The sequence below is a fragment of the Miniopterus schreibersii genome (assembly GCF_964146895.1).
Source record: "Miniopterus schreibersii genome assembly, chromosome: 7".
Lineage (NCBI taxonomy): Eukaryota > Metazoa > Chordata > Mammalia > Chiroptera > Miniopteridae > Miniopterus > Miniopterus schreibersii.
The window spans coordinates 47,145,296-47,170,576 of NC_138108.1; the positions used below are offsets into that span (position 1 = coordinate 47,145,296).

The following is a 25,281-nucleotide window of genomic DNA, read 5'->3' on the forward strand; positions in this document are numbered from 1 at the left end:
TTGAGGTCAGCCTGCTCCTTAAGATCTAGATAAAATTGGCCTGAACCCCTATTCTACTTTTTGCAGAATGTTCAATCCCCTTCACAATATATATATATTTAAAATATATCTTTATTGATTTCAGAGAGAGGAAAGGAGAGGGAGAGAGAGAGATAGAAACGTCAATGATGAGAGAGTTATTGATTGGCTGCCTAGCCCACAACCCGGGCATGTGCCCTGACCGGGAATCGAACCCCGATCGCCTGGATCCTAGGTCAACGCTCACCTGCTGAGCCACGCCCGGCCGGGCCCCTTCACAATATTAATGTAAGTTCCCAAGGGTTTAGGTTATTGGAGCCACCTCTGGCTCCAACTTTATATATTATTTTTGGATTCTTATTTTTCAGCCTTTACATTTTGAAATTTTCTTTCTTTTTTTGATTTAATCCCTCTCAAATCTACCAGAACTGTAGTGATGGTTTGTAGGTCACCAGGGAGAGGTCGGTAAGCATATCCCATAGCCAATAATTTAACTGTTGTGTCCTTTCAGCAACCCCGTCACTTTGTAGTGTCCCTGCAATCCTGCTAGTTTTTCCACCAGCTAGTTTCTCCTTTTGTCTCATGCATCTTCTGACCCATTTCTCCTTCAGTTGGCTTTAATCTTATCAGCTCCTTACAAAATATATAGGGAACCTGACTAGTTTAAGTCTTCAACCATCTCCCACCTGCAGTTTTGGAATAGCTTTGTGACTGTGCCCTCAAGCTCTTCTGAATACAACAGTCAGAATATAATCCTTTTAAAATGTAAACTAGAACACTCCTCAGAACTCTTCAGTGGTTTTCAAATTCCTTAAAACTCAAGGTTTTCACCGGGCCCTTAGGTCTTCACTGTAGCAAACTGATTTCTGTGTTTCTTTAAAAATGTAGAGCACACTCTTGCCTCAAGGCCTTTGTACTTGTCAGCTCTGCCTGGAATGCTTTCCCCAAATATCTCATTCCATTCAGGTCTTTATTCTAATGTTATTTTTCTGTTTAGGACATTTCCTGACCTCCCGTGTTTTGTTTTTCACTATAGTCTTTATTGTGATCTGACATTCTGTGTGTGTCACTTGCTCCTTTATCCTTTCTCTATCACGGTTGCAAAATCTGTAGTATGTGTCAGAATTAGCAGGAGTGCTTGTCTAAGCACATATTGCTGTGCCTCCCAGATTTTCTGATTCAATGATTTGAGGGGGGTGGGCTAGGTCTTGACAATTTGCATTCCTAACAAGGTCCCAGTGATTCTGATGCTACTGGTCCATGAATCACAGTTTGAGAACCAATGCACTAGAACTACTCGGTCCAATATGGTGGCCACTCACCACCTGTGGCTATTTAAATTGAAGCGAAATGAAATGAAAAATTCAGTTTTGTTAGTCCACTAGCTCGATGTATTTCAACTGCTCAATAGTAGTGAGGTAAGAATTTCCAAACCTACAGAAAACTTTGTGAGGGTTTATTTGAGCCAACTGAGGATGTGCCTGGAAGCAAGATATCAAAAATTCTCTGGAGAATTGACAGTATAGCAGATCTTTTTATGCATTTTGGGTCAAAAGAGAGAAAGTAAGGGAGATGAAATCCATTGGTGGTAGGTTAAGGAGGGGGAAATCTTTGGATTGAAAAGTAAAAGGAAAGAACATATGTACAGTAAATAGGGATGGTATATCGCAACAAGAATATATCCAAACTTGAGGATGGTTAGAGGGTCCAGAAAAGAGGATTACTCTGGCATTTTAAAGATTTGTTAATCTAATGCACAAGAACAATGGACAAAACTTGCTTAGATAAAGATAAAACTTTTATGAAGAAAGTTATAGGCCTGGAGTGTGACAACCCACCATGGCCTGCCCAGTTAGTAATTTATGTTCAGATCACCCTGTGTGGTTACCTTTAGTCACTGAGCTGGGCAGATTTACTTCAAGCTCTTTTCTCATTCACAATAGCTACATGTGGTGAGAGGCCACTGTACTGAACAGCACAGATATAGAAAGCTTCCATCATTGCAGAAAGTTCTATGGGACAGCATGCTCTGGAACATCCACTACATGAAGATGGATTTCTTTTCTGTTTTTTTGTTTGTTTTTTCTCCCAAAGTTGTATCCTCATATTTGTATATCTGGTCCACTTGGAGTTTGCTTTAGTGTAAGTAATAAAGAAGATACATATTAAGTATATATGTATAAAGGTATATATATATATACATATATATGTATAAAGGTATGTATATATAAAGGCATATATATGTGTGTGTGTGTGTGTGTGTGTGTGTGTGTATATATATATAGGGGGCATTAATTGATTTCAGTGAGAGAAAGGGAGAGGGAGCGAGAGCGAGACAGAAACATCAATGATGAGAGAGCCCTTGATCAGCTGCCTCCTGCACGCCCCCTCCTGAGGGTTGAGCCTGCAACCTGGGCATGTGCCCTGACCGGGAATCTAACAGCGACCTCCAGGTTCATAGGTCAGTGCTCAACCACTGAGCCATGCCGGCCAGGCTATAACTTTTGTTTTAGCATTTAAATATATTTTAATGAGAACACTTTTCACCATCTTTAAATAAAAATGATTTGTACTTTTAAATCTGGAACTACATTAGACTTAAGTGCTTCCTGGTCCACGGGGCTTAGATGAACTACTAACTCTCCCGTATTTTTGAGGCGTCTGTGAGCCGTGTCCTGCTTGTTGGAGCTTGATTCTTATCAAATGTTTAACCACTTTCCATTTTTGCATTCGCTGAAGGGATGCTCTTGTGAATTTGAGGACTAGGCACTTTTTCTAATCCAAGCATCTTTATCACATCTTTTTCCCATTATGGACTTCTTTTTATACTTTTTATTCTGGTAACAGTATGCAGTTTATGAGGGTGCTGTGCATCCCCACCATATTTTTCATGATCTGCAGGTGAAGGCTGAGACACTTTATCTGGAATTCTTGCTTTGGTAAGTTTATGACAAATTCAATCTGTACAAATGAGACTCCACACATGTCACAGTTTGCAGTCTGCCTGGGGCCCTCTGAACTATTAGGTGCAAAATCCTGGCCGTCAGTGTGGTAACTGTTCTCTGTAGAGGCTGCTGACAGGAAGCTGAGCAGAGGAAAGACCAATATGTAACTTGTTTTCCATCAGACGGCTAGTCAGTTTTCCCAGTACCAGTTGTTGAAAATGTAATTCTTCTTCCAGAAATTTGAAATACCGTTGTTATGTGTGGTATTAAATTCTCACCTGTGTTTGTGTCTGTTCTAGAACTTTCTGGTCTACTGTATTTATCTTTCTGGGAGACTTTACCTAATCCTTCTTCACCTTATTTACTAGCAGAAAGAGAAGGTACCATTTCCAAGTGTAGAGTTGGTGTATCACATCAAATTGCTCACTTAGAATACTATGTTACCATAATATAAACTTCAGTAATACCGTTATGCTAGTCTCCCTCTAGGTGAAATTTAGTGTGTACTATCCAAAGCCAAAATTTGGGCAATTATAGACAAATTTATGTATGAGCATATTATGTCAAGAGAAGGACTTAGAACTTCTAAATATTATTGTGAAAGCATCTAATAAAAACATAGGGAATGTATTTTAAGGGCTGGAAAATTATTCCAGAGAACATTTGTTACTGCAGGACATCAAGTCTTTTATTCATTTTTCCTGATACCTGTATAATAGGGTACCACGTGTATGTGGGGGAGAAGGGAGGGGAGGGAACCATTGTAAAGCATGCCTCTTTATCCTGTGGAGACTGGGATGGCCTAAGATTGGGCAATAGCCACAAAAGGTGAGCTTGAGGTAGGGAGGTGAACACAGGGTGGTTTGGGAATCTATACCATGACGTATTTTTTACCTCAACACTCCACGTTGTCAGACAACGACCTTCCTCAGCAGGAGACCGCCTCTCTGGAAAAACTCAACCAGAGAAGCTAGAGACCTGGGGACTCTATTTAGGAGAATGGGGGTGAGGTGCATGTGGAACGGGATGTACTAAATCAGAATTGGCTTACTGAACGATGACATTCTTAGCCTCGTTTTCCTGTCTGAAAGCCAGTGGCTGGCTTCATATCTCCAGTTAAGAGACTGAAGAATTGTTGTGTGTTTTTAATGACATTTATATCTTAGTGGACACCTAAGGGGCCACCTGCTTACCCCCAAGTGAAGCTCGGCACTGTACCTCAGTCCTTGGGAACAGGACCTTTGCACAGTGTTTTAGTGCCTCAGTCAACTTGAACAGTTGATGAAATTGTTTTGTGATCAGCATTACTCTTGTTTTACAGTAAACCTATGATGGACTTGTTGATATTCCTCTGTGCCCAGTATCACTTGAACCCATCAAGTTACACAATTGATCTGCTGTCAGCTGAAAATAACCCCATTAAATTTAAGCCAAACACCCCAATAGGAATGTTGGAGGTGGAGAAAGTAATCCTAAAGCCAAAAATTTTGGATAAGAAAAAACCTACACCCATAATACCAGAGGTAAGAATTTCACTGTAGATTTTGGTATCTTATGGCTAAAATACTGAGCTGCTTTTTTAGACATTATCTGCAGTTCATTATAAATAAAATAGGAATTGCCTTTCCTGGTCAAATTTGATGTGCACATGACTGGCATGTTTCCCTAGATCACTCTCTTTAGGATTCAGTTGGTTATTGATCCTTGGGCTAAGTAGGCTATGGGGAATACTTTAGATTTTTGATGATCTAAAGTGATCTATATGACAGTATTAGAATCTGACAGTTATGAATGATCTGTATTTTAAGCTACTCTTTTAAAATGTATTTTATATATAAAGGAAGGTTTTAGAACCTTTTAATGAAAATTCGTCTCTCTCTTGTCCTTCAGACATGTCTCTTTGCTTTCTTTCTCCTAAGCTCCAGCGGCCCTACTTTTGCCTCTGTAACTTATTTCCTGAGCTCATGAAGTCCAGCTGGCTCACTTCTTCCATGGCTCATTACTTTTACCCCTATGATTTTTCTAAATAAACCAAAAAAAATTCATTTAAGAATTTATTAAATTTTTTTTTTACTTCTTTTACTTAGTAAGTGGTGGTTGTAACTTATTAATTTCTATATTATTTTTTATTTGAGCTGCACACTGGCTCATTTTTCTGTAATATATGGATTTTAAGCAAAAATTTTTAACCACAGTATTCTAATATCATCAATTCTTTATATAATTGTTCTTTTCTATAAGCAATAGAGGTATAGAAGAAATACTCCTATGGGTTTCAAGAAATACTCTTTCATTAGGAACATCAACCATTTTTAACTTCAGAAAATATATAAAGGTTTATATATTAATAGTTCATTTACAAATTACTTGAGTACATATATTCTCACATTCTTTATATTCTTAAAAAGATATTTTACAAATGAGTTAAATTTTTTACGACACTAAAACATTTGCTTTCTACAAAATGTGATTGAATATTAAATATTAATTAGGGTATTCGGTTATATATCTAAATATGTGTGCTAGTTATCTAGGTAGAGATAGTATTATTTATGCTATAGCATGGGTTCATATGTGGTGTTTCAGTTTTATGAATACATGTTAAGCTTTGAGGATCTGCAATCTGTAGATTTCACTTAACATGGTCACATGTTTCAAAGTTCTATTTATATACAGGATTTAATTTAGTTATATTAAAATGATCAGATGCTTAAAAATCTCAATAATTTTGAATTAGTAGCATTAAATATCTAAATAAGGAACACTTTAATATTCTTTACTAATATATCAAAATTAGCCAAAGTAGTAATAATAATAGTGACAACAAGAGGTAGTCACAAAGCTAATGCTTAGTTATTGTAATTTAGTATGTGCCAGACACTATGCTAAGCTCTTTATATGGATTATCTCATTTAACTTATTTCAAATAGAAGTTAAAAATTTTAGTGTTTTAACCAAAATACCTTTTTTTTATTGAGACAGCTAACAAACTATTAAAAGATAAATACTCCACAAGTAAAGGATAGAATAAAACATGCATAATTCTGTATACTATTCTGTATGTTTGTTAATTTTAAAGTAACAAAGCAAAAATACCCATGTTTCTTTTTGGATTTAAATCTACTTACTACTTTACTATACAAGGGTTGTGAATTTAATCTAGATTATTTAATAAGCAAACTGTTTCTAAGAATTGGATTTGGATTTAGGAGGTAACATCAAAAAGAATTTTACACTGAAATAGAACATTTTGTTTATTCTATGAATATATACTTGTAGATTTCTCCTCCTTCTAGATATCATTGTAGAAAGTTTATTTCAGTAAATTATGGTATAACTCTGGCTTTAATCTGTGTTTCAGAAAACGGTGAGAGTAGTGATCAATTTTAAGAAAACACAGAAGACAATAGTGAGAGTTAGCCCACATGCATCACTTCAAGAACTCGCCCCCATTATATGCAGCAAATGTGAGTTTGATCCATTACATACACTGTTGTTGAAGGATTATCAGTCTCATGAGCCCCTCGACTTGACAAAATCTCTTAATGACCTGGGACTAAGAGAATTATATGCCATGGATGTCAGCAGAGGTAAGACTTTTTGTTTTTTTCATTTGACAGTATGTGCATATATGTATATGTGTGTGTATTGTGTTTATGTATAATTTTTCTCAAGTTCATAATGGCACTTTAATGGATTCTATACGTAGAAGTCAATACATGGCATTGGAAATAAGAAGAGCAAAAAATATATAATATAATTTAACTTGATTTCAGTTGTTGAAATTGGAATAAAAACTTGTCTTTTCTTAGCTGTCATCACATTTTACAATTTTCCATCTACCTATGAATAGTTTTATTAGCGGAATTTAACTTAATTCTTTGTGGCTTTGAGACTTAAACAGAAAATAAAAGTTTGCAAATAAATTCACTGTGGTTCTAATCAAGCATGAATTACTATGGACTCACCATGATTTTGTCAGAATCTTAATTATCATTCAAGTTTGGAAGTTTCTAAATTTTTTTTTCTAAGATCAGCACCCAAAATCAACTGGCTTATAAAATGAATCATTTTAATTCCCCAAAATTTTTAAATAGAAATAGTTTGCAGTATTAATCTATAGAAAAATTTATTCTCTTGAAATTTGGAAATCTTAGATCTTCTGTACATAGAACTTCAAATTTTATCCTGAGATCGTGGCTTTATGTAAATCCATAGACAACTATTTCAACTCAGTGATGTTATATACTTGAACAAACATCATCTTTAAGTCACTTTACCCTCTTTTACCCCCTCCTCTGTAGCCACTTCTGTTACTGCCTTCAATAAGTCATCTTTACAAGGTAAGATATATGAATCACTAGAAACAAATTATAACTTGAAATCTATTTCTATTGGGTACATGGAAAATAAGTTCCTGACTTTACCTGTTTTTTTTTTAATATTACAAGTGTGTACAAAATTTTAACTTCAACAATCTTTGTGTTTTCTTTCCTGAGAAATAATTTATAAGGCTATCCTTGATTTCTGAATGTAATACTGTAATTATATTTTAATAACTGTTTTAAAATTAATATTAACCTAAGAATGTGAGAAATCTATTCTTGACTCTCAGATAAAAAAAAAAAAATGATTTTGCTAGCATCTTTATTGAGTACAAATGCTGATAGTTGGTGGTACCATGAGAGAATCTTAGATTATTTCCACTGAACTGTTATTCATCCTAATTGGGGTATACGCATCAGAGGAAATTTTTGCAGCCATTAAGTTGTTTGTGAATATTTTGTAATAACTTGGAAAATGGCTCATACTAAAATTAGCTTTTAAATCACTTAAATGTGTTTAATACAGTTGTAAAAAAAACTTTTATATGAAATTTCTGAAAGAAAATACATAAAACATTTTTATAGTGGTTACCTTGGGGTGGCAGGGCTATGGGTAGCTTTTCACCCTTTTCTTTATATTACATAATTTTATAATGGGAATGTATTCCTTTCATAGTGAAAACTTTATTAAAAATAGACAATAATAATAAAGTCTGGAAGTCCTCTTTCCCCCATTAAAAAGGCATAGGCTCAGATAGTGGACTACTGTCACAATTACCACCCTACTAAAAAACACACACACGAGAAACTGTACACATTTTGTGTTACTGGAATCTTCTTTCTTTCCCACTTCCAATTTTTCTAGAGCACAATGAGCCTCCCAATTCCAAGAATTAAGCCCACATAAATAATAGTGCGATTAAGTGCCTATCGTGAATACAAGCTTAATCAAAGGAGTTGAAATTTCCTATGTAAAGTGTATATTGGTTAATCAGAGGGCAGGCATTTAACACGCTCATTTGACAAGTGGATGGGGCAAAAAGCTATCTGTCTGCATCTAACCTTCTGGGATGATAAAGAGATTGGAAAAAGTTGTCTTTGTGGTTCTTTCCTACAACAATATTCTGTTACTTGTACTTGGCTTTTGCTCCTAACTTTGCCATTGTCTATATACATAACCCAAAGTGAATCCCATGATCTTATTGACCTCATTCTGAAGGTGCTGAATGCATTGATTTCTAATACCCATTCCATCCAAAAACATATGTAGTTTATTCAGAGTATTAAATGTTATGATCATAACCATAAGCTATTAGAATAGGAAAATGAAGAAAGCTCCTTTTCCAGTATCAGAATCTTCAGGGTCGGTCTAATTGCTGTAAATACCCCCATCTCCTAACTTTATCTGATGTTGTCAGGAGGTTTAGAATTTTGCATGCCATTACTTATATAGCCTCTCTTCTGGAAACAGGAAACTACAGTATTTGAGTTGCTTTCTAAGTAAGCTCAAGCCCTTGTTTGTCTTAGTGTTTAACTCTGATTTGCAGTGACCCCTGACATGGAGCATTAGTGAAGACTTAGTGAATAACTGGTGTAGAGATGAATGGGCTCCTGGAAATTACTTTACCAAAAATAATTATATGAAATAATCTGGTTATGTTTTATTGCACTGTACCAGCATGTGAATTTTCCATCTACGGTAACAACTGCATTTAATCGTATATCTATATATTCAGTTAGTGGAGGATTCTATCTTAAAATGAAATAGTGGCATTTCTTTAAAAAAATCCAGAGGTATTATAAATCATCTTTAAATGGAAACCAGTTTCAGTTGTACCATTTAATGTCCGTGTGTCTTGGTGTAAGTTATTCAAACTCTCCAGTCCCCTAGGTCCTCAGATATGTAATGAGGTGATACCACCTGCTTCCATTTCTTTACATCCCTAAATTTAGAAAAAGGGCTCAGAGTGGTAACTTATGATGTCTACTTCACAGAATTGTTCTAAGAAATAAATTAGGCATGTAAAAGTCTTTAACCACAATGGTGCTATCCACATCTTGATTACTGCTAGTGTTTAGCACTGTCAATAAACTCATTGTACCAAATGCATACTGCTTATTTAATATTTGAAGCATCAGATTTATAAAGTTTTTTTGTGTGAAATAAGTTCTCCTTTAATATGTTATTAAGGCTTATTGCATTAATTTAGCTATTGCTTTCCTGGAATAGCCCCTACTTTCTCATGATTTAATTTTTAAAACATTCCCTTTAAGTAAAAATACTATACATTTACCCCTAAATCATAGGTACGCAATTAAGATTTGAATTTATTTAAGACTATTCATTCACCCCTAACTGCTACTTTACCTGTACCCCCCCAGTTTCTATATACAGTGCTTTGTTTCCTATGTCACTGAAATTACATTGTGATTTGCCATAAAACCCATGTCACTTAGTAGAGATGTTTTAAAAAATTTACAGATCCCCACTCCTATCTCTCTTAAAAAAAAATTTCAATTTATTTGTCTTATAGAGTTTCCCATGTTCAGAATGTTGCTAATTACACCCTGTGATGCCACTTGAGACATGTATCTCTATTATATTTCCTATAAGCTGATTGTTAAATCTAGAATCTTGATCAGATTTGGTGAGATATTTTTGGCAAGAATACTTCATATATGGTACTATCTACTCCCATTAGCAGACATGTAATGATGTTCCCTTTTTTGATGCTAGCTAGTTAATTAGGATTTGAAAAATGGTCATAATCTATTGCAAACATTTCTTTAATTATTAGTTGAGATATTTCTTAAAAAAGCTAATTTCCCCATGTCAGCTATTTGCCTGTCTAGGTAGAATTTATTCATAAAAGGCAGGAAAGTATTATTCTTTACCTTCATTAGTTTTTTAAATAATGGTTCCCAAGCATTACACAAAGATGAACATTGAGGACCAGTTTCTTTTTTAGTATCATTATGAATGCATGGAATTAAACATTACTGAGTTATTCTTAAGATACCCAAATTGTCCAGACTTTCTCCAGTAGAATCCATATAAGATTGGTTCTTGAATCCTTTTAAAACCACCCCAGTAGATCTGGGTTGCTTTCTCTCCGGTATGAGTAGATATTCTAGGCTCATTTTGTGTATTCTTTGATATCCACAAAGACTCAACCATTCTTAAGCTATCTTAGGCCTGTTTCGTGGGAAATGGTAGAAAGACAACCTGGGCCAGGGTGACTCAGCACTGCTGGATTTGTCAGTCCGTAGGCCCTTTCGGTTGACACTAGGAAATACTTTCTTGGAGAATGAAGTATTACATATGCAACCTTGAGACTCTGCATTTGCCATTCTGATTAAAGTGTGATTCCTCAATTTCAGCACTGTTGCCATTTGGGGTTGGATAATCCCTTGTTGTTGAGGGGCTGTCTTGGACATTGTGTGTTTAGCAACATCACTGGCCTCTACGCAGCAGATACCAATAACACATTCTCCTCACTCTACCCCCTAGTGTGACAACCAAAGTTGTCCCCAACATTATCAAATGTCCTCTAGGGTGTGGGGGGAATCACCTCTAGTTGAGAACCATTGGATTAAAGAAATAATCATTTATTAAATATGTAACAAAGTACTAAGTAACAATAATGAATCATGTTTTAGAAAATAAAACATTTTATGATAGTTTAGCTCTGACCCAAAATATAGTTCAAAATAAACAAAGGGACGAACTGTATATAGCAATTTCCCATCTCATTTAACTTGAAGCTTTTTACTTTGAAATGTTAGCAATTGTTTATGGGACGCAGACTTTGAGTCACAAAGAATTGAGTTTATCATAGCTTAGTAATTACTTGATTGTTGGTCCTGAGTATTTTAGTTTCTCTAAGCCTCAGTTCCCTCTCTTGTGAAACTGGAGCAATAATACTAAATTTGCCTGTCGCTCTGAGAATTAAATAAGACATAAGGGTGCCTAGCAGAATGCATGGTTCCTAGTAGCCCATCAATAGTAACTTTTATAACTGGATACATTTTTCAAAGGAAAGTCATTGAGAAAAACCTTGGAGGTAAACATACAACCGCGTGTGCAAAAAGTAAGGTGCTTTTTTTTCTATTTTAGAATCCTGCCAAATATCCCCAAACTTAGACATTATGAAGGAGAAAGAAAATAAAAAGTTTTTCAGCTTTTTTCAGCGCAGCAAGAAGAAGCGGGATCAAGTAAGTATTTCCTTATTTAGCATTTTATAAGATTCTTTGAATCTGATTTTAATCACATGTGCTTTTTATCTTGAATTTACATAGAGATTTTGCCTTTTCATTCTTTATTAGACGGCAAGTGCCCCGGCAACCCCTCTAGTGAGTAATAACCGCCCAACTTTTACAAGGTCCAATACCATTTCCAAAACATACGTTTCAAACACCCTGCCGTCGGATGCACCCAAGAAGAGGCGGGCTCCGTTGCCTCCCATGTCAGCATCTCAGAGCGTCCCCCAGAACCTGGCTCACCTCCAGGAGAGGCCAGCTTCTTGTGTCATGAAATCCATGAGTGTGGATGAAACAGGGAAGGTATGTAATTTTTTGTTTTGATTTTGTTTAAGGACATGGGCACAGGACCATCTACTTTCTTCTTACCTAACTTGCCTTTTTCCACATAGGCTACTAATAAGGTTGGTAACGATTACTAATATGTAATAAGGTGAATAAATAGCTACTAATAAGATTAATACTGGGAAGAGATTCACAGTTCTGAGATGCAGTAAAGAATAAATATATAAATTTTATGTAGTTTTCACATTCAAACAAATAAATATCCATAAACCTTAAAGTGCTGATCTATTAAGGCCCAACCAGAGGCTCTTGCTTGTATGTATTAAGAATGGAAACACTTATTTTTGAACTTTTTTTTTTTTTTTAACAGCAACACAATCTTTGTGCCACTTTCATGAGTTTCTAACTAGATACATCTTTTGACATTAGAGAGTCTCTGGGGGAAGGGGGGGCGGAATATACTGATGCCTGTCTGGTACATAGATATTCTATAGTTTAAAAAAAAAATCTCTCTATATAAATATATTGCAATTACTTTTATATATTTTTATTTCAAAGCACTGTTCTAGGTGTACCTTTTCCCCAAACTTTCTTATTACTGCTCTTCTTTAATCCCACATTTTCCTGGATTATGCTGTTCTGTAGAAATCCATTTGCAAAACTACTTTTCATGCGCATAAAATCTGTACTCTCCTTGCTTTATCCATGTGGACCATAAACAAAGTTTTAAGTAAATGTGATTGAACATGAGGCCATATATTTTGTTGCTTTTAATCAGACAAGTGATTTAAGTAACTTAAGAGCAGATTTTATTAAGATATTTGAGATACTGAGATGTTTTCCTATATCTAGGTGAAGGGTTTGATTTCCCCCTTGGAAGCTTAGCAAACTCAATGCTGAGCTAATGTTACTCTTCCCGACAAACTAATGAATATTTCTGTGCTTCCTTGGTTTAAAAAAATGATACCTGTAGATTTTAATTGTAATTTGTCATATGTATCTTTAGAAAGTAAATGGCTATTTGAATAGATAGAAATGAACAAAAAAAAGTGCTTAAACTCAGTAGTTACTTGGAAAATCATCTAGAAAGCTTTTATTTTTATTAAGATTCTCTTGTCTAATGGTTATGGTATAAAATCTCATCTTACAAATCAGAAGGATAATTATTTTTTCAAATGATACAACCATTCTCTAACAAGTTTTCCAGGGTAACTGCTTGGTAGTTGGGTGAAGTGTCATAGAAGAGGTGATTCTTGGGTTCAGTCTTAAAATATGTGTGGGAGCTCATTCTTCAGGCAGGAGAAACCCTGTTCAGGTATGCAAACGTGAGCCTATGGCACACCTGGGTGGGAGCAAGAAACAGAAACCGAGTGAGCTGGCAGAGGCCAAGTCAGCGTCGCCAAAGACTTCATTTTGTGGCTGTAACTCCTTTACATTTCTTCATAGTCTCATTTTAAAAGGCATCATTTTCAGTATTGTTTTCCATTTTTAATTACCACAAAACTACATTATGGGAGTATAAATTATGATACTCTTGGGTAACTACCAAAGTCTATCTTTTCCTTCATAGAGAAATAAATCTTAGCTACTCCTCACAAATCTTGATTCCTCTGTCCTCATCAGTCTGTTCCAGTAAACTTCCTTTGTGGTTGGGTACTAAAGAGGCCTCCCTTGTCTTTCTAATAGCCTGTTTCTTTTTAAAAATTTTTTATCTTTATTGTTGAAAGTATTACAGATCCCCCCTCCCCCCATTGACCCCCTAGTCTGTTTCTTAAAAAATTCTAGGCCACGCTACCAGTGACCTCACCAAAAGCTATTTCTTTTGATTCATACCCTCTGCTCTATGACCAGTTAATGCCCCCATGTTAAGTAATCTTTTATTTTTTAGTATATTGCCTTTGGCAAACTAGACATCTTTATATAATTTTCTAATCAACTTTTTTCTCTTGATCTGGCCATCTGGATAGTTCTTTGATGTACTGTTCAGTAGGACCAAAGATTATTTGTTTTTTTTTCCTGGAAAAGCTGAAGAACCATATTTTATTTGTTCATTACTAAGATTCTTAACGATTAAGCTGTGGTTCTGTTTGTGAGTGTGTGTGTGTCTGCCTGCACGCGTATGTTCATGTGAATTTGTGCCTATCTAGGCCTCTCAGCACATATTTCTTTAACTTCATGGCCTTATTAGATGTAATAGATGAGCCCTTGGACTTGATTTTTTTTTTTTCCTTCTTTGGGCCTAATTCTCTCCCAATAACTCAGCTCTCTTTCATTTTACTTTCCTTACCCATTTTCTAGATTTGGAAGTACCTGAATCCATGGTGTTAGCCTATATTTACTGTACTCTTTCAGAGACAACATTTGTTCTTTGTTGAGTTAATAACTGTAATGGTTTTAATAGTGTCCCCCCAAAAGATGTGTCCCAGTCCAAACTCCCGGTACCCTGTGAATGTGACCTTATTTAGAAATAGAGCTTTTGCAGATGTAATCAAGTTAAAGATCTGGAGGTGAGATCATCCTGGATTTAGGTTGGTCCGAAATCCAATGACTGGTGTCCTGAGGGGAAAGGAGACACAGGCACAGAGCCAGAAAGGAGAAGTCCATGTGACGGGGGAGCAGAGATTAGGGCTATGCTGCCACGAACCAAGGAAGCCAGCAGCCGCCTTAAGCTGGAGTTGCTAAGTAAACTTTCAGCACAGCTTTCACACAGCCGGGTATAATATATACGGTGAAAATGTCTGGCACACATAATATCACTAAATTTTAGTATTTTATGTGTGTTTGATAAATTTTCATAAGTGCCTGGATAATTTAAAAATTGCTTATGTTTTCTTAATAGTAATTGGCCCAGGGAATTCTCAGCACTATTTTTCTTAAGCTTCTACAGAAAAGCTAGAATTTTGGCAAGGTTTTATTGAGAAAGATTAAGGACCCAATAAATAAAATGTGGTGTATCTTACATAATGCATATAAATAAAATTGATCCCTGAGTTGAAGTTGTTTATATAGCCAGATACAAATATTCTGGAGATTTAGCAGAACTATAAGTTTATGGGTGAATTTTACCTGCTTGCTTGTTTTAACTTTAAAATCAAAGATGGTCATTATCACTATAGACATTTTATATCTATTTTAGCAATTTAGTTTTAAATTTTAAAAAGACACTATTTTAATGATTAAAAATAATGTCAGGCTAGGAAAAATAACTGGAAAAAATGACAATCATTTCCAAGTCTGTAGAGAATATTGGATGCATTCTAATCCTGTAATTTTTATTGTTTAGGAAGTAAACCACAAGGGTGCGCTGTTTAACAGAACTACAGGGTTCTGATTTTTCCAATCCCGCCCCCCCCCCAAGCATCCTTTAATAAAGCAGAAAGAAAATATTGAAAATAGTTACATTATATTAGAAATAGCAAATGCTTTTCTCTTGTGGGTGAAGTGCCAAAAAATAGATCTAGAGAGATAAATAACAGTAATGCATAGCAAAGTGCTTTATAATTAGCACAATTTTATTCATTTTGAGCTGTTATTTCATTTTAGTGTTCTTTTAAGTGGTCATTGGTATTATGTTTGCCTTAGACAGGCTTTGGGTAAGTCAGTCTATGTGTAGTTTAGAAAAAATTCTGTCAACATCTATTCTATACTTTTTGGATGCCTGTATTTAATAATTTGCCTCACTCTTCTAAGGCATTTTCAGTACTGGCAAATTAAGGTATTTGGATAGTGATTTTGGAGCTTAAACTGAAAATAAATAAACCGAAACTATTCACATCAAAGGCTCTTGATTTTCTGAGCTAAATTTGGCAGGCGTTTGTGCAGTTTTCAAAGAGGATTTAATGAAGATCCAAGTAGAATAATTTATCCTAACTTTTTTTTTTTAAACATGACTGCGTCTAAAATTATTTTAACCACCTAAAGCATCTGTTTTAAAGACTACAGAGTTTACCATCATGCCTACAGTGTCCTTTCCGTGTCCCCAAATTTCTCTGTATTCTTTTTCACATGATTTTAAGCCGTGTGTCATTTTCCTTATAAAGATGAATATACTGTCTTCTATAGAAACATTCACTTGGAGAAGAAAACTATCCAATTAGAAATTTCCTGGCAGTTCTTCTTGGTACTTTTTGAGCATTATGTGAGTATAATTCTGCCTAAAGACTTGAAATGTCATTTGTGTCCCAGCATATGTCCTAGCTGGCTCCTGCTGTTACTTACATGAATCACATCACATGCATTATTATACGAAATGTATATAGTTATGTACAACGAGATTACATGTATACAGCTGTTTACCTAAGATTGCTATTTATTTCACACGTGACATAAATTAGACACAATGACATCAACTAGAATTGAAAATGACATAGAATTCTGGGATTGAAACCAAGTTCCGAAATCCAGTTTCTGCCCTGTGTGTGTTAACCAAGTATCTGTGAAAAGCACATTTAATGAAGTTAGTGTCCTGGTATTACGGACAAATAAGCCTTTTAACCCTATTTTGCATTTGAAGAACAGAAGATAATTGGACAGGAGTTGGGTGATCCTGACCTGTAGAATTCACAGGTCCGTTGAGTGAATTCTTCCTTTCTGCACATTTGGTATGGCTTTGCTGCTTGGAGTCACGGGTATATGTACCAGGGAGCAGCTTTCCCCAGCTTACTAGCATGGTGCCTCATTTTCTTTAGGATATTTTTCTTTTGGCTGGAGACACAGTCAGGAATGATCTTGATTGGGCTTTGGCTTTGGTCTCATGTTGCATTCTGCTACAGACAAGCACTCAGATATTGAGAAATTGAAACACTTCGCCATCCAGTATTATGCAAGTGAAATTTAATACTTGGAGTATTACTTTTTTGACAACTGATTTAATTGTTTTGAAAAAATGTTTGACGTTATTCGTCTTTCACCCAATTTTATCTTTTAACACTGGTTTACAAGCAGATGATAGATTGTCATGTTTATGAAATGTGCTAGCAGATATTTGATCTTAGTTTCATTTAATGAGTTTTATTCCTAGTGTTATAATCGTTCAAGTTGTTGTAATAGAGCATGGATTCGGAATCTTTCAGAAACATTCCTCTTTTTAGTTTTGCCTCCACGTAACATTTTATTTCCCCCTCTACTTTCCACTTATATCCATTATATAGAAAGTGGACCACACACATAATTCTCCAATTGCCTAGGAACAGCAGTTGCCATGGCATTTTTGGTTTGATATGTGGGATTACAGCTGTCTGTTCTTCCAAATATATGACTTGTTTCATTCAGGAGAGAAATGCACCAACACTGTACAATATTTAATCTGCTTTCTCTTTTAAGGCTTTCCCAGAGATAAGATAAACTGTGTCATGGTAGTTTTCATCAGATTTCTGAAGGTTCATAATCACAACAGTGGAAGTAATGGTTAGTGCTTATATAGCACTTACTAGTGTTTCAGGTAGATTCTAAGCACATTACTCATTTAATGCTCACAAAAATCCTCCCAGCCATTACTTTTTAGGTTCCTGCCAGCTTTACCTTTCACCTAAACGTAAAGGACTATGTTCATTATAAAGTCTTTAAATTTTAAAGAACAGTACGATTAAAAAAACAACAGCTTAATTTTGAAATGAGAGTGGATTTCTCTTCCTTATAGTATACAAAAGCTGTGGCTCTCTGAAGTGCATACTGAGTTAATAGAATATCACAGAAAATGATCAGTGTTAGGAGTCTTTCTTTACAAGTTCTCACAGTATATGAAGTTTATTTAGTCTTTCTACCCTGTGACATTTGGGATCTCATGGAGGACACATAACTTTTGCTGGTAATCGGCATATATTAACAGCGGCCAAAGCAGAGAGAAGCTGGCCTGCTTTTGCAGCCATAGTGATCAAAACTGTGGAGTCACTAGAGTAATGCCTGCTATGCTGCTTTGACGCCCTTTCTGGGATGAGTTGGTCCGCTTGCGCCTGTGATTGCTACTTTACTCTGGTAGAGGCCCTAAACGGAGTTAACCTGCAGATGTTTGTAGCATTTTCCTACCCTGCCACTAGACACCTCTTTGTCTTGAACACTATGCCACAGAGAACCATGGTGACCACCATCCTCTGTCCTTTTTACCTGATCCTGAGCTCTGCTCACTCCTGACTCATCTTGTCTTTTTTCATTCAAGATGTACCACTGAATTAGGCCCTCATCTCTGGGCGTTTAGGAAACCTTACGAGTAAGGGCTTACCACTAATAAGACTTGGTTACATCCTATCTCAGAGGATTGCGGGATTGATGAAAGCGTCGATTGCTTCAGGAAAAAAAACATAAAAACCTTGCAAGGGTATAACACAGGCTGTAAAATTTGGGGGTTTCTTTTTTTTTCTTCCTGATATGAATGAAGAAGGCTGGAAAGTAAGTCTGTGTGACAAGGAGTCCTAGGCTGGCTTGAGAGGTAGTCTTGGGTCCTCCTAACAGGTCTATTAAATTTTTGTTTGTAGTCATTTTTCTCATTGTCGTCTTCGTCTTCTACCAGAACAAGCCATTGAGCTTCTTTATGTCTGGGGTTTCTCCTTGATAGAGCAAGGCTTTGTAACTAAACTTCCAAAAGTCTCTTTCAACTCTAGCATTATAAAATTATTTTATTCTTCTGTTGGCTTTTGAAATTGACCTTTAAGGAATGAAAACATTTTGTTGTGTAGACTTTGGTTTGATCAGTGTTAATCAGATAGTCCTGGTACTACTCTTCTGAGGATTTTTAAACCCTAAAGTACAGCAACAAAATGAAACTTTGACAGTCTTCTACCTCAGCACGGCCTTCTACCTCACCTCCTAGCTGCACGCGATTTGGGCATCACTAAAAAGATGTAGAAGATACGAAGTTTGAGAAAGATATGCTCAGGTGAATGAATTTGTTACCCAGAGGATGCAGATGTTATCATTGACTAGTGATGAGTTTAAAACGAGATGATTTTGAGAGAAATCTAGTGGCAAGCTCGGTCACTTCAGAATCCTCTGAAGGAACTTCCCTCCAGTTAGTAACCCAAAAGGCACCGGTTACAAGCGGCGGTGGTATTTAGACGCCTGTAAGTGAACCCAGCTCTAGTCTCTTTGCTGCCATTCACAGAATTTATTTTGGCAGGTTGATAGTAACACCCTTAAAAATGGCATAATAGGTGAATGCTTACATAGTGTGGATTTAAGGGCTCCAAACACATTTCTCCTTTCTGTAATTATAGTCAACCGGTACCTGAAATGTCACCCCTATTTCTTAAACCCCTTCACTTTCATATGATCTGATTTTTCTTAATCTAAGTAGACCTTCTCAGGCTGACTTTCAGTGCTGTTCATGAAAAATCTTAAAACAGGTTAATATAGAGAACAAAAAAAGAGAGTACATAAATTCTGGTTTTGGGGGGAGCTGGAAGAAAGTACCACTGAAAGGGGAAAGGGTATAAAACTAGGAGATTAGGGGCAGCAAAATAAATTGCCCTGCCCCCACCAAAAGACAGCATTTTGTTTTAAAATCATCATAAAGAAAGAAACCTATGCCTTTGTCTAATACAAGCCAAAGTATGCATTCATACGGGTGTGCGTATAAACAGGTATAAAAGATGGGACCCCTTTTAAGTGAAAGGTGGGACACCAAAATGCCTATGAGTAACCGGTATTTGTTGGGATTTACAGTGACTTTTTTTCTTTATCAGTGTGTGCATTGTCTGTGTCTCAGATGACATCAGGCTAATTTTATGATCAGATTAATAATCAATGGTTTTATTGTGACAAAAATCTTGCTTTCACAGCTGTACCTAATTTGCACATTTAAAATAATACCTCATACTTCTGTACTACATTTATTATATCATAATAATTATGTTTTGAAGTGTAAGAAAATTGATTTGTTGTCTAAGTTGTAAAATTAGGTTAGAAGGAATTTCTGTTATGTACAAGTTTAGGCATTGGGATATAATTCTTGGTAAATTAGGTATAGGTAATGTCAATTATAAAATATTTTAATAATATTTCATAGCATTTATTGAGAATGTCCAGGTTGTAGAAGGATAATTTGAGTCTGTTTCTTAAGAAGAAAAAGATATATATGAGTCTCAAGACAATTTTAAGAGATTGCTTAGATTCTTTCCTTTAACCTCACCCCTTCTCACATGTGGAAATCATACTATAAACAGAAATAAAAACCCAAAAGCTTCTAATAGAAACATTTAACAATATCATTGAAGTAGGGCCACTGTATTTCCATCTTTGTATTCAAAATTTTTTTCTTATTTTTTTTCTATTTCCATTCTTTCATTTAACTTTTATATCCAGAATATATTGATTTAAATGACCCACATCTTATAATTCACCTGTGATTAATAAGTAACTAGTACAGAGCTAGTACTCAGTAAACCTATTGAATGCCATTCAATTCTATTTTCTTCAGCTAAATTTAGTTCCACTTTGAGCCAGTGAATTCTGGTCTGGGTGTGAGTTCTCAGGATTAACTCTCTGGTATGGTTTTCAACTTGACCTTGCCACTTTGGCTGGTGTGTTCTTTTTCTCTGCACAGTATTTTCCTTTTCACAGACCATAAAATTCAATGATAAGCACTCCTGTTAGAGGTTCAGTTTTTGCTGGTGGCAGGCACATTCTTAGTGACTCTAACTAAAGTAAATAATTGAACATCTCGAATTATTAACCAAAGTGTTTTCCCCTAGTAAGCAGACACCTCTCTGTTTTCTGGTTTGTCAACCCTTTGGACTTAAAAATACTTGAATCTCAACTCCTTTTTAAAAATTTCAGTCATAATCTGACCAAAGGAAATGAATGTATCTTGGTAGGAAAAGCTAAAGACAGTTCTAAACAGTTCTTTCATTTTAGTTGTTCGCATTAAATTTATGAAATATTGTAAATTTGTATACTACTATATACATCCATGTATCCATCACTAAAATGTAACCAACTGGTGTTAACTATTTAGGCTTTATTAAATTTCAAGGTATTATGAAACTGCCTGGGGTGACTCAAATGTGGAGTTTTTACACAAGTGAATTACACAAAATGCTTATGCAGTGAACTGATCACAAGTTCCCAGGTGTTGGGTGCTGGGAATTTTAAAGGTTATTTTAACTGAGACTAACTCTAATAGGACTACCACCATCATTGTCACTAAAGAAAAAGTACAATTTTAGAAATAATACCTCCTTTAGCCAAACTTTTTACTCTATATTATAACTATACTCTGCTTATTTTGTTTACAGATCACTTTAACATATTTTAAAATAGGCTAATTATATGCAATAATATTAGCTAATACTTATGGATTGTGTACTGTATGCTAGGTTCTGGGCTAAGTTTTTATGTGCTAGTTCACTGAAGCTTCCCAGCCCCTTCTGAGGTCAGGACTCTTACTTTTTCCACCTTACAGGTGAGGAGGCTGAAGGTTGCAGAGACAATGAATGCCATGCTCCCTGGTTCAAGCCCTGGCATTGTCTCCAAAGCTCATTTGTTTGGTAATCATTACACTGGGCTGCCTTCCAACTTGCAAGCCCTCTGGAAGCCTCTCTCCAGTTAGATAAACTCAGGTGCAAAATTACTGGGCAACCAGGTCAACCCTGACTAATGCAAGAGTAGCGCTGTTGGGAGACTATTAGGAGCATACTCCTGTAGCACAGAGAAAAAAATCGGGTTTATGGATGCTGCTGGTTAGGCATTGGTGGCCTTCCTTGCTTTTTCTCTTCTTTTAACATTTTATATTGGGAACTTATGACATGTTTATTGAAATAACTGCGGCATTTTAGCAAGCCTGCTATCTAACAGTAGTTATTCTTGGGTTAGGAGCCTCCCCAATAGTGTATGCCAGATAAGTGTATTCTACTCATGCCCCTCAGTACACACACGTGCTCTCAGCTACAATATATTTAGAAACTTTTCGATCTTCTAAGTTAGATTTCCTTTTTCTGCAGGGTCTTGCCCAAGAAAGGGAAGTTTGCCGTAGCTATAGAACATTCCTTTCTCAAAGCTCAGGGATTCCTCCATTTTGGTCTTAATCGTGACATTTTGAGTTAACACAAAATAACTCGAAGTTTGATTTTTTTTACCTTAACTTTCCTTGGCTGCTGTTTAGCTGATTGAAATTATTTTCTAATGGTCTCTTTCAACATACAGACAAAATGCTTGCCTCTCTGTCTTAGGGGGCAATAAGAAATATTAAGCTATTTCCTTGAATGCTAACACTGATATCACTACTATCTGAGATCAAAACCGATATTCCTGTCATTAATTATCCTGTTGTGATTATCTAAACTCACCATTCTTATTCCTTGAAAACTCCTGCCTTTGACCCATCTTATATCAATTGTTAAATTTACGTTTTTGTCATAGCTTAATAAGTTTTAAGCATTAATCACAGCATAAGATTCAGTTAGGACAGGTCACGCAGTCTCCCTGGCATCACTCAGACACTCATGTTCTCTTCCCCTAATATCTTTGTTCTTAGTCTCCTTGATCCATTTGCAGCTCTAGCAATATCCATCCATTTATTTTCATAATATACAAACAACATGCTAAGGGGGATAAATCTTACAGAATAAAGTTGTAGAACCTGTGCTCCATTAAAATGTTCAGGGCTTTACCTTTCTAAATGCATTATTTTATCAACTGTCTTCATAAATGCTATTGAAATTTTTTAGCATTTGTGAAACAGAAATGTTTTTTGTTATTTTCTCTTTTTTGATAAATTTCGAATTCTTTATCCACAGAAATATAAATATCCTGTATAAAAAGTTAGCTTATTTTAAAACATCTAGGGTGATAAGTGAAATATGAGTCTTTTTTATTCTATCTTGGAGTTATGGATAGATTTATATAAATTTGTGAGTCTTTGTATATAAATATCTCTTTTTTATTTCTATGCTATCTGCTTTATTATATTATAATCAAGATTTAAGAGCTCTAATTCCCAAACAGATACTTTGTCTGAGAAATTCATGTTGTGACTGCTTTTATCAGGTAATAGAAAAGACCAATAAATGACAGTGATTGGGAATCCAACTTAAAAGGGGAAATAGGTTTTCAGCATAGAACTAGGAAGAAAGTCAAATTCTGCCATTACATGCATTCAGCAATTATTTATTGATGACCTCCTCTGTTCTCACCAGTTAGCTTCTTTGATAGGAATGAGGCTTGATTTACATAAGTAGATGCATCTAGAAAGAAAATGACGTCTAACGCTTTTGATGTTTAGATCAGTATTTTAAAAAGTGAAGTGCCACATTGTTTTAGGGGTATTTTTGGTCTTTTCTCTGATGATTGCTAAATTTGTTACTTTTATAAGTAGCAGGGGAAAGTTTCGGAACACAGAACATATCAGTAAGAAGGTTTTTATTTAAACTTTATATTCTACTCAAAATGATATTTAAATACTTTCCATCCATCACTACATTTCTTTCTCAGTTAATATATTGCCAAGAGTCCTTCTTTTAAAAGTCCAAGCAGCAATTGAGGATCTACCCTATGCCCACTGCCGGTGGAGGTGGCCCTGAGATGTCATCAGAATTAGCTTTAGTGACTGAATCAAAAATCCAGGTTTGGGTGGCAGGATTTAACTCTTTTCTTGCTTTATTATGGAGAGGCCTGAAGAGTTCTGAGGGAGGACAAGAATAATGAGGGGAGAGGGGGTTGGTGGCTGCAACAATTTACAACTGGTGTGGAAGAAGTTTAATGGTTAGACTTCAAGTCAGCGCAGCCTGGAGCCACCCTGTTCCACCTCCATTGTTAAGAGGAGTTAACCTTCCTCAGAGTTGTTTTCCATCAAGCGCCTGCCACTGGAACTCACTCCACTTCTTTTCCCGTGAGATGACCTAACACAATTGGCAATGATGACAACTAACTCACATATTTCTTTTTGGGGTCAAGCTTCCTTTTTCCCTCTGGCAGAAATATTACAAAATAGAAAAATTTGCTACATTTTTCTCAGTGTGAAGCGAGGCACAAAGACTGAAAAAATCCTATGAACTAGTTTGCTTCCCTTGGGTATGCTTGCATTTTCTCATAAATATTGCAATGACCCAAGCTTTAGGTGTGCTCTCCTAGTCCGAGTTTATCATGTCCTTTTACATACAAATGAAGAAGGCAGTATTTCATTCATGACATTCATTCAACAAATGTTATTGAGAAACTTCTATGATCCAGATATTGTTCTGGAGATACAGCAGTGAGCAAAATAGGAGGGGGGAAAATCTCCCTGCCCTTATAGTCAGCCCCAGTGGAAGCAAGCAATAAACAAGGTAAATAAGCCAACTATATGTTATGTTAGATAACTATTCAATGCTGTTCATAAAGATCAAGTTGGCCCTGCCGGGCATGGCTCAGCGGTTGAGCATTGACCTATGATCCAGGAGACTGAGGTTTGATTCTCAGTCAGGGGTGTGCAGGAGGCAGCCGATAAATGACTCTCTGTCATCACTGATGTTTCTCTCTTTCTCTCTCCCTCTCCCTTCCTCTCTCTGAAGTCAATTAAGATATTGACTTCATATTTGATATTTGAAAAAAGAAAAACAAAAGATCAAGCTGGGAAATGGAGGGGGTCAAGGAGAAACTCATTGTAAAGGAGGGATTTGAGAAATGACCTAAAGAAAATGAGGGAGTAATACATTAAGTTATTAGAGTACTCCAGGCCCAGAGAGCAGCAAGTGCAAGCATCCTGAGGCAGGAACACTCCTGCCCACGTGAGGAGCTGCACAAAAGCTGATGTGTCTGGCGTGGGGTGAGACACTCCATTGAGAAGGTGGTAGTCAGAGGGAGCCAGGGGCCAGGCTGTCAATTGCCTCAGAAGTCATTACAAGGACTTTGGCTGTTCTCTGCCAATTGGGAAACCATTAGCAGGTTTTGAACAAAGTGACCTAACCTGACTTATGTTTTAACAGGATTCTTTTGCTGGTATGTTGAGAAAGAACTGTAAGGAAGCAATGGGGAAGCAGAGTCTGGTTAGCAAGTTCTTGATGATAATTTGTACTATATGGTAGCTGTCAAGCTGGACAAACCAATAGGGTGTTCTTAATGTGAAGTGTGAGAGAGGAAATGAGGGTGACTCCAAAGTCACCGGCCTGAACAAATGGAAGAATGACTTGCTCTTTATTGAAACAAAGAAAACTGTAAGAACACCATTAGTTTTAACAGAAGAGGGGACGGAGGGATTCTCAGGATCTCAGTTTTAGACCTGTCAAGTTTGAAATGGTCTTAGACATTAGTGGAGATCAGACAGAGGCCCAGGATGGAGGCCTAAGTTTGGAATTCATCAACATTTATAGAATACATAAAACCAAGGGGACAGAGGAGATTACCAAGAGAGTGAGTAGAGAGACTAAAGACAATATGCATGTCCAAGAACTGAGAGGAAAAGCAACCAACAAAGAAGACAGTTCAGATCTGTGAGAGTGAGGAATGTGGTACCCTGGAAGTAAAGAGAGAAAAAGAGGATT

The 25,281-nt window shown here is 36.1% G+C and overlaps 1 protein-coding gene across 10 annotated transcripts in view; it reads left to right on the forward strand.

Annotated features, from left to right (window-relative positions):
• The window catches only part of COBLL1 (cordon-bleu WH2 repeat protein like 1), a 147,498-nt gene that overhangs the window by 98,743 nt on the left and 23,474 nt on the right, over positions 1-25,281 (forward strand). For 5 of the 10 annotated variants that reach the window (XM_081143253.1, XM_081143255.1, XM_081143256.1 and 2 more), the window contains exons 4-8: positions 4,285-4,486; positions 6,325-6,553; positions 7,268-7,306; positions 11,406-11,503; positions 11,615-11,851. In XM_081143253.1, coding sequence (XP_080999379.1) covers positions 4,285-4,486; positions 6,325-6,553; positions 7,268-7,306; positions 11,406-11,503; positions 11,615-11,851 — 805 coding nt within the window. The remainder of the gene's footprint in view (positions 1-4,284; positions 4,487-6,324; positions 6,554-7,267; positions 7,307-11,405; positions 11,504-11,614; positions 11,852-25,281) is intronic. The other 5 variants (XM_081143258.1, XM_081143259.1, XM_081143260.1 and 2 more) reach the window with 1 other exon arrangement.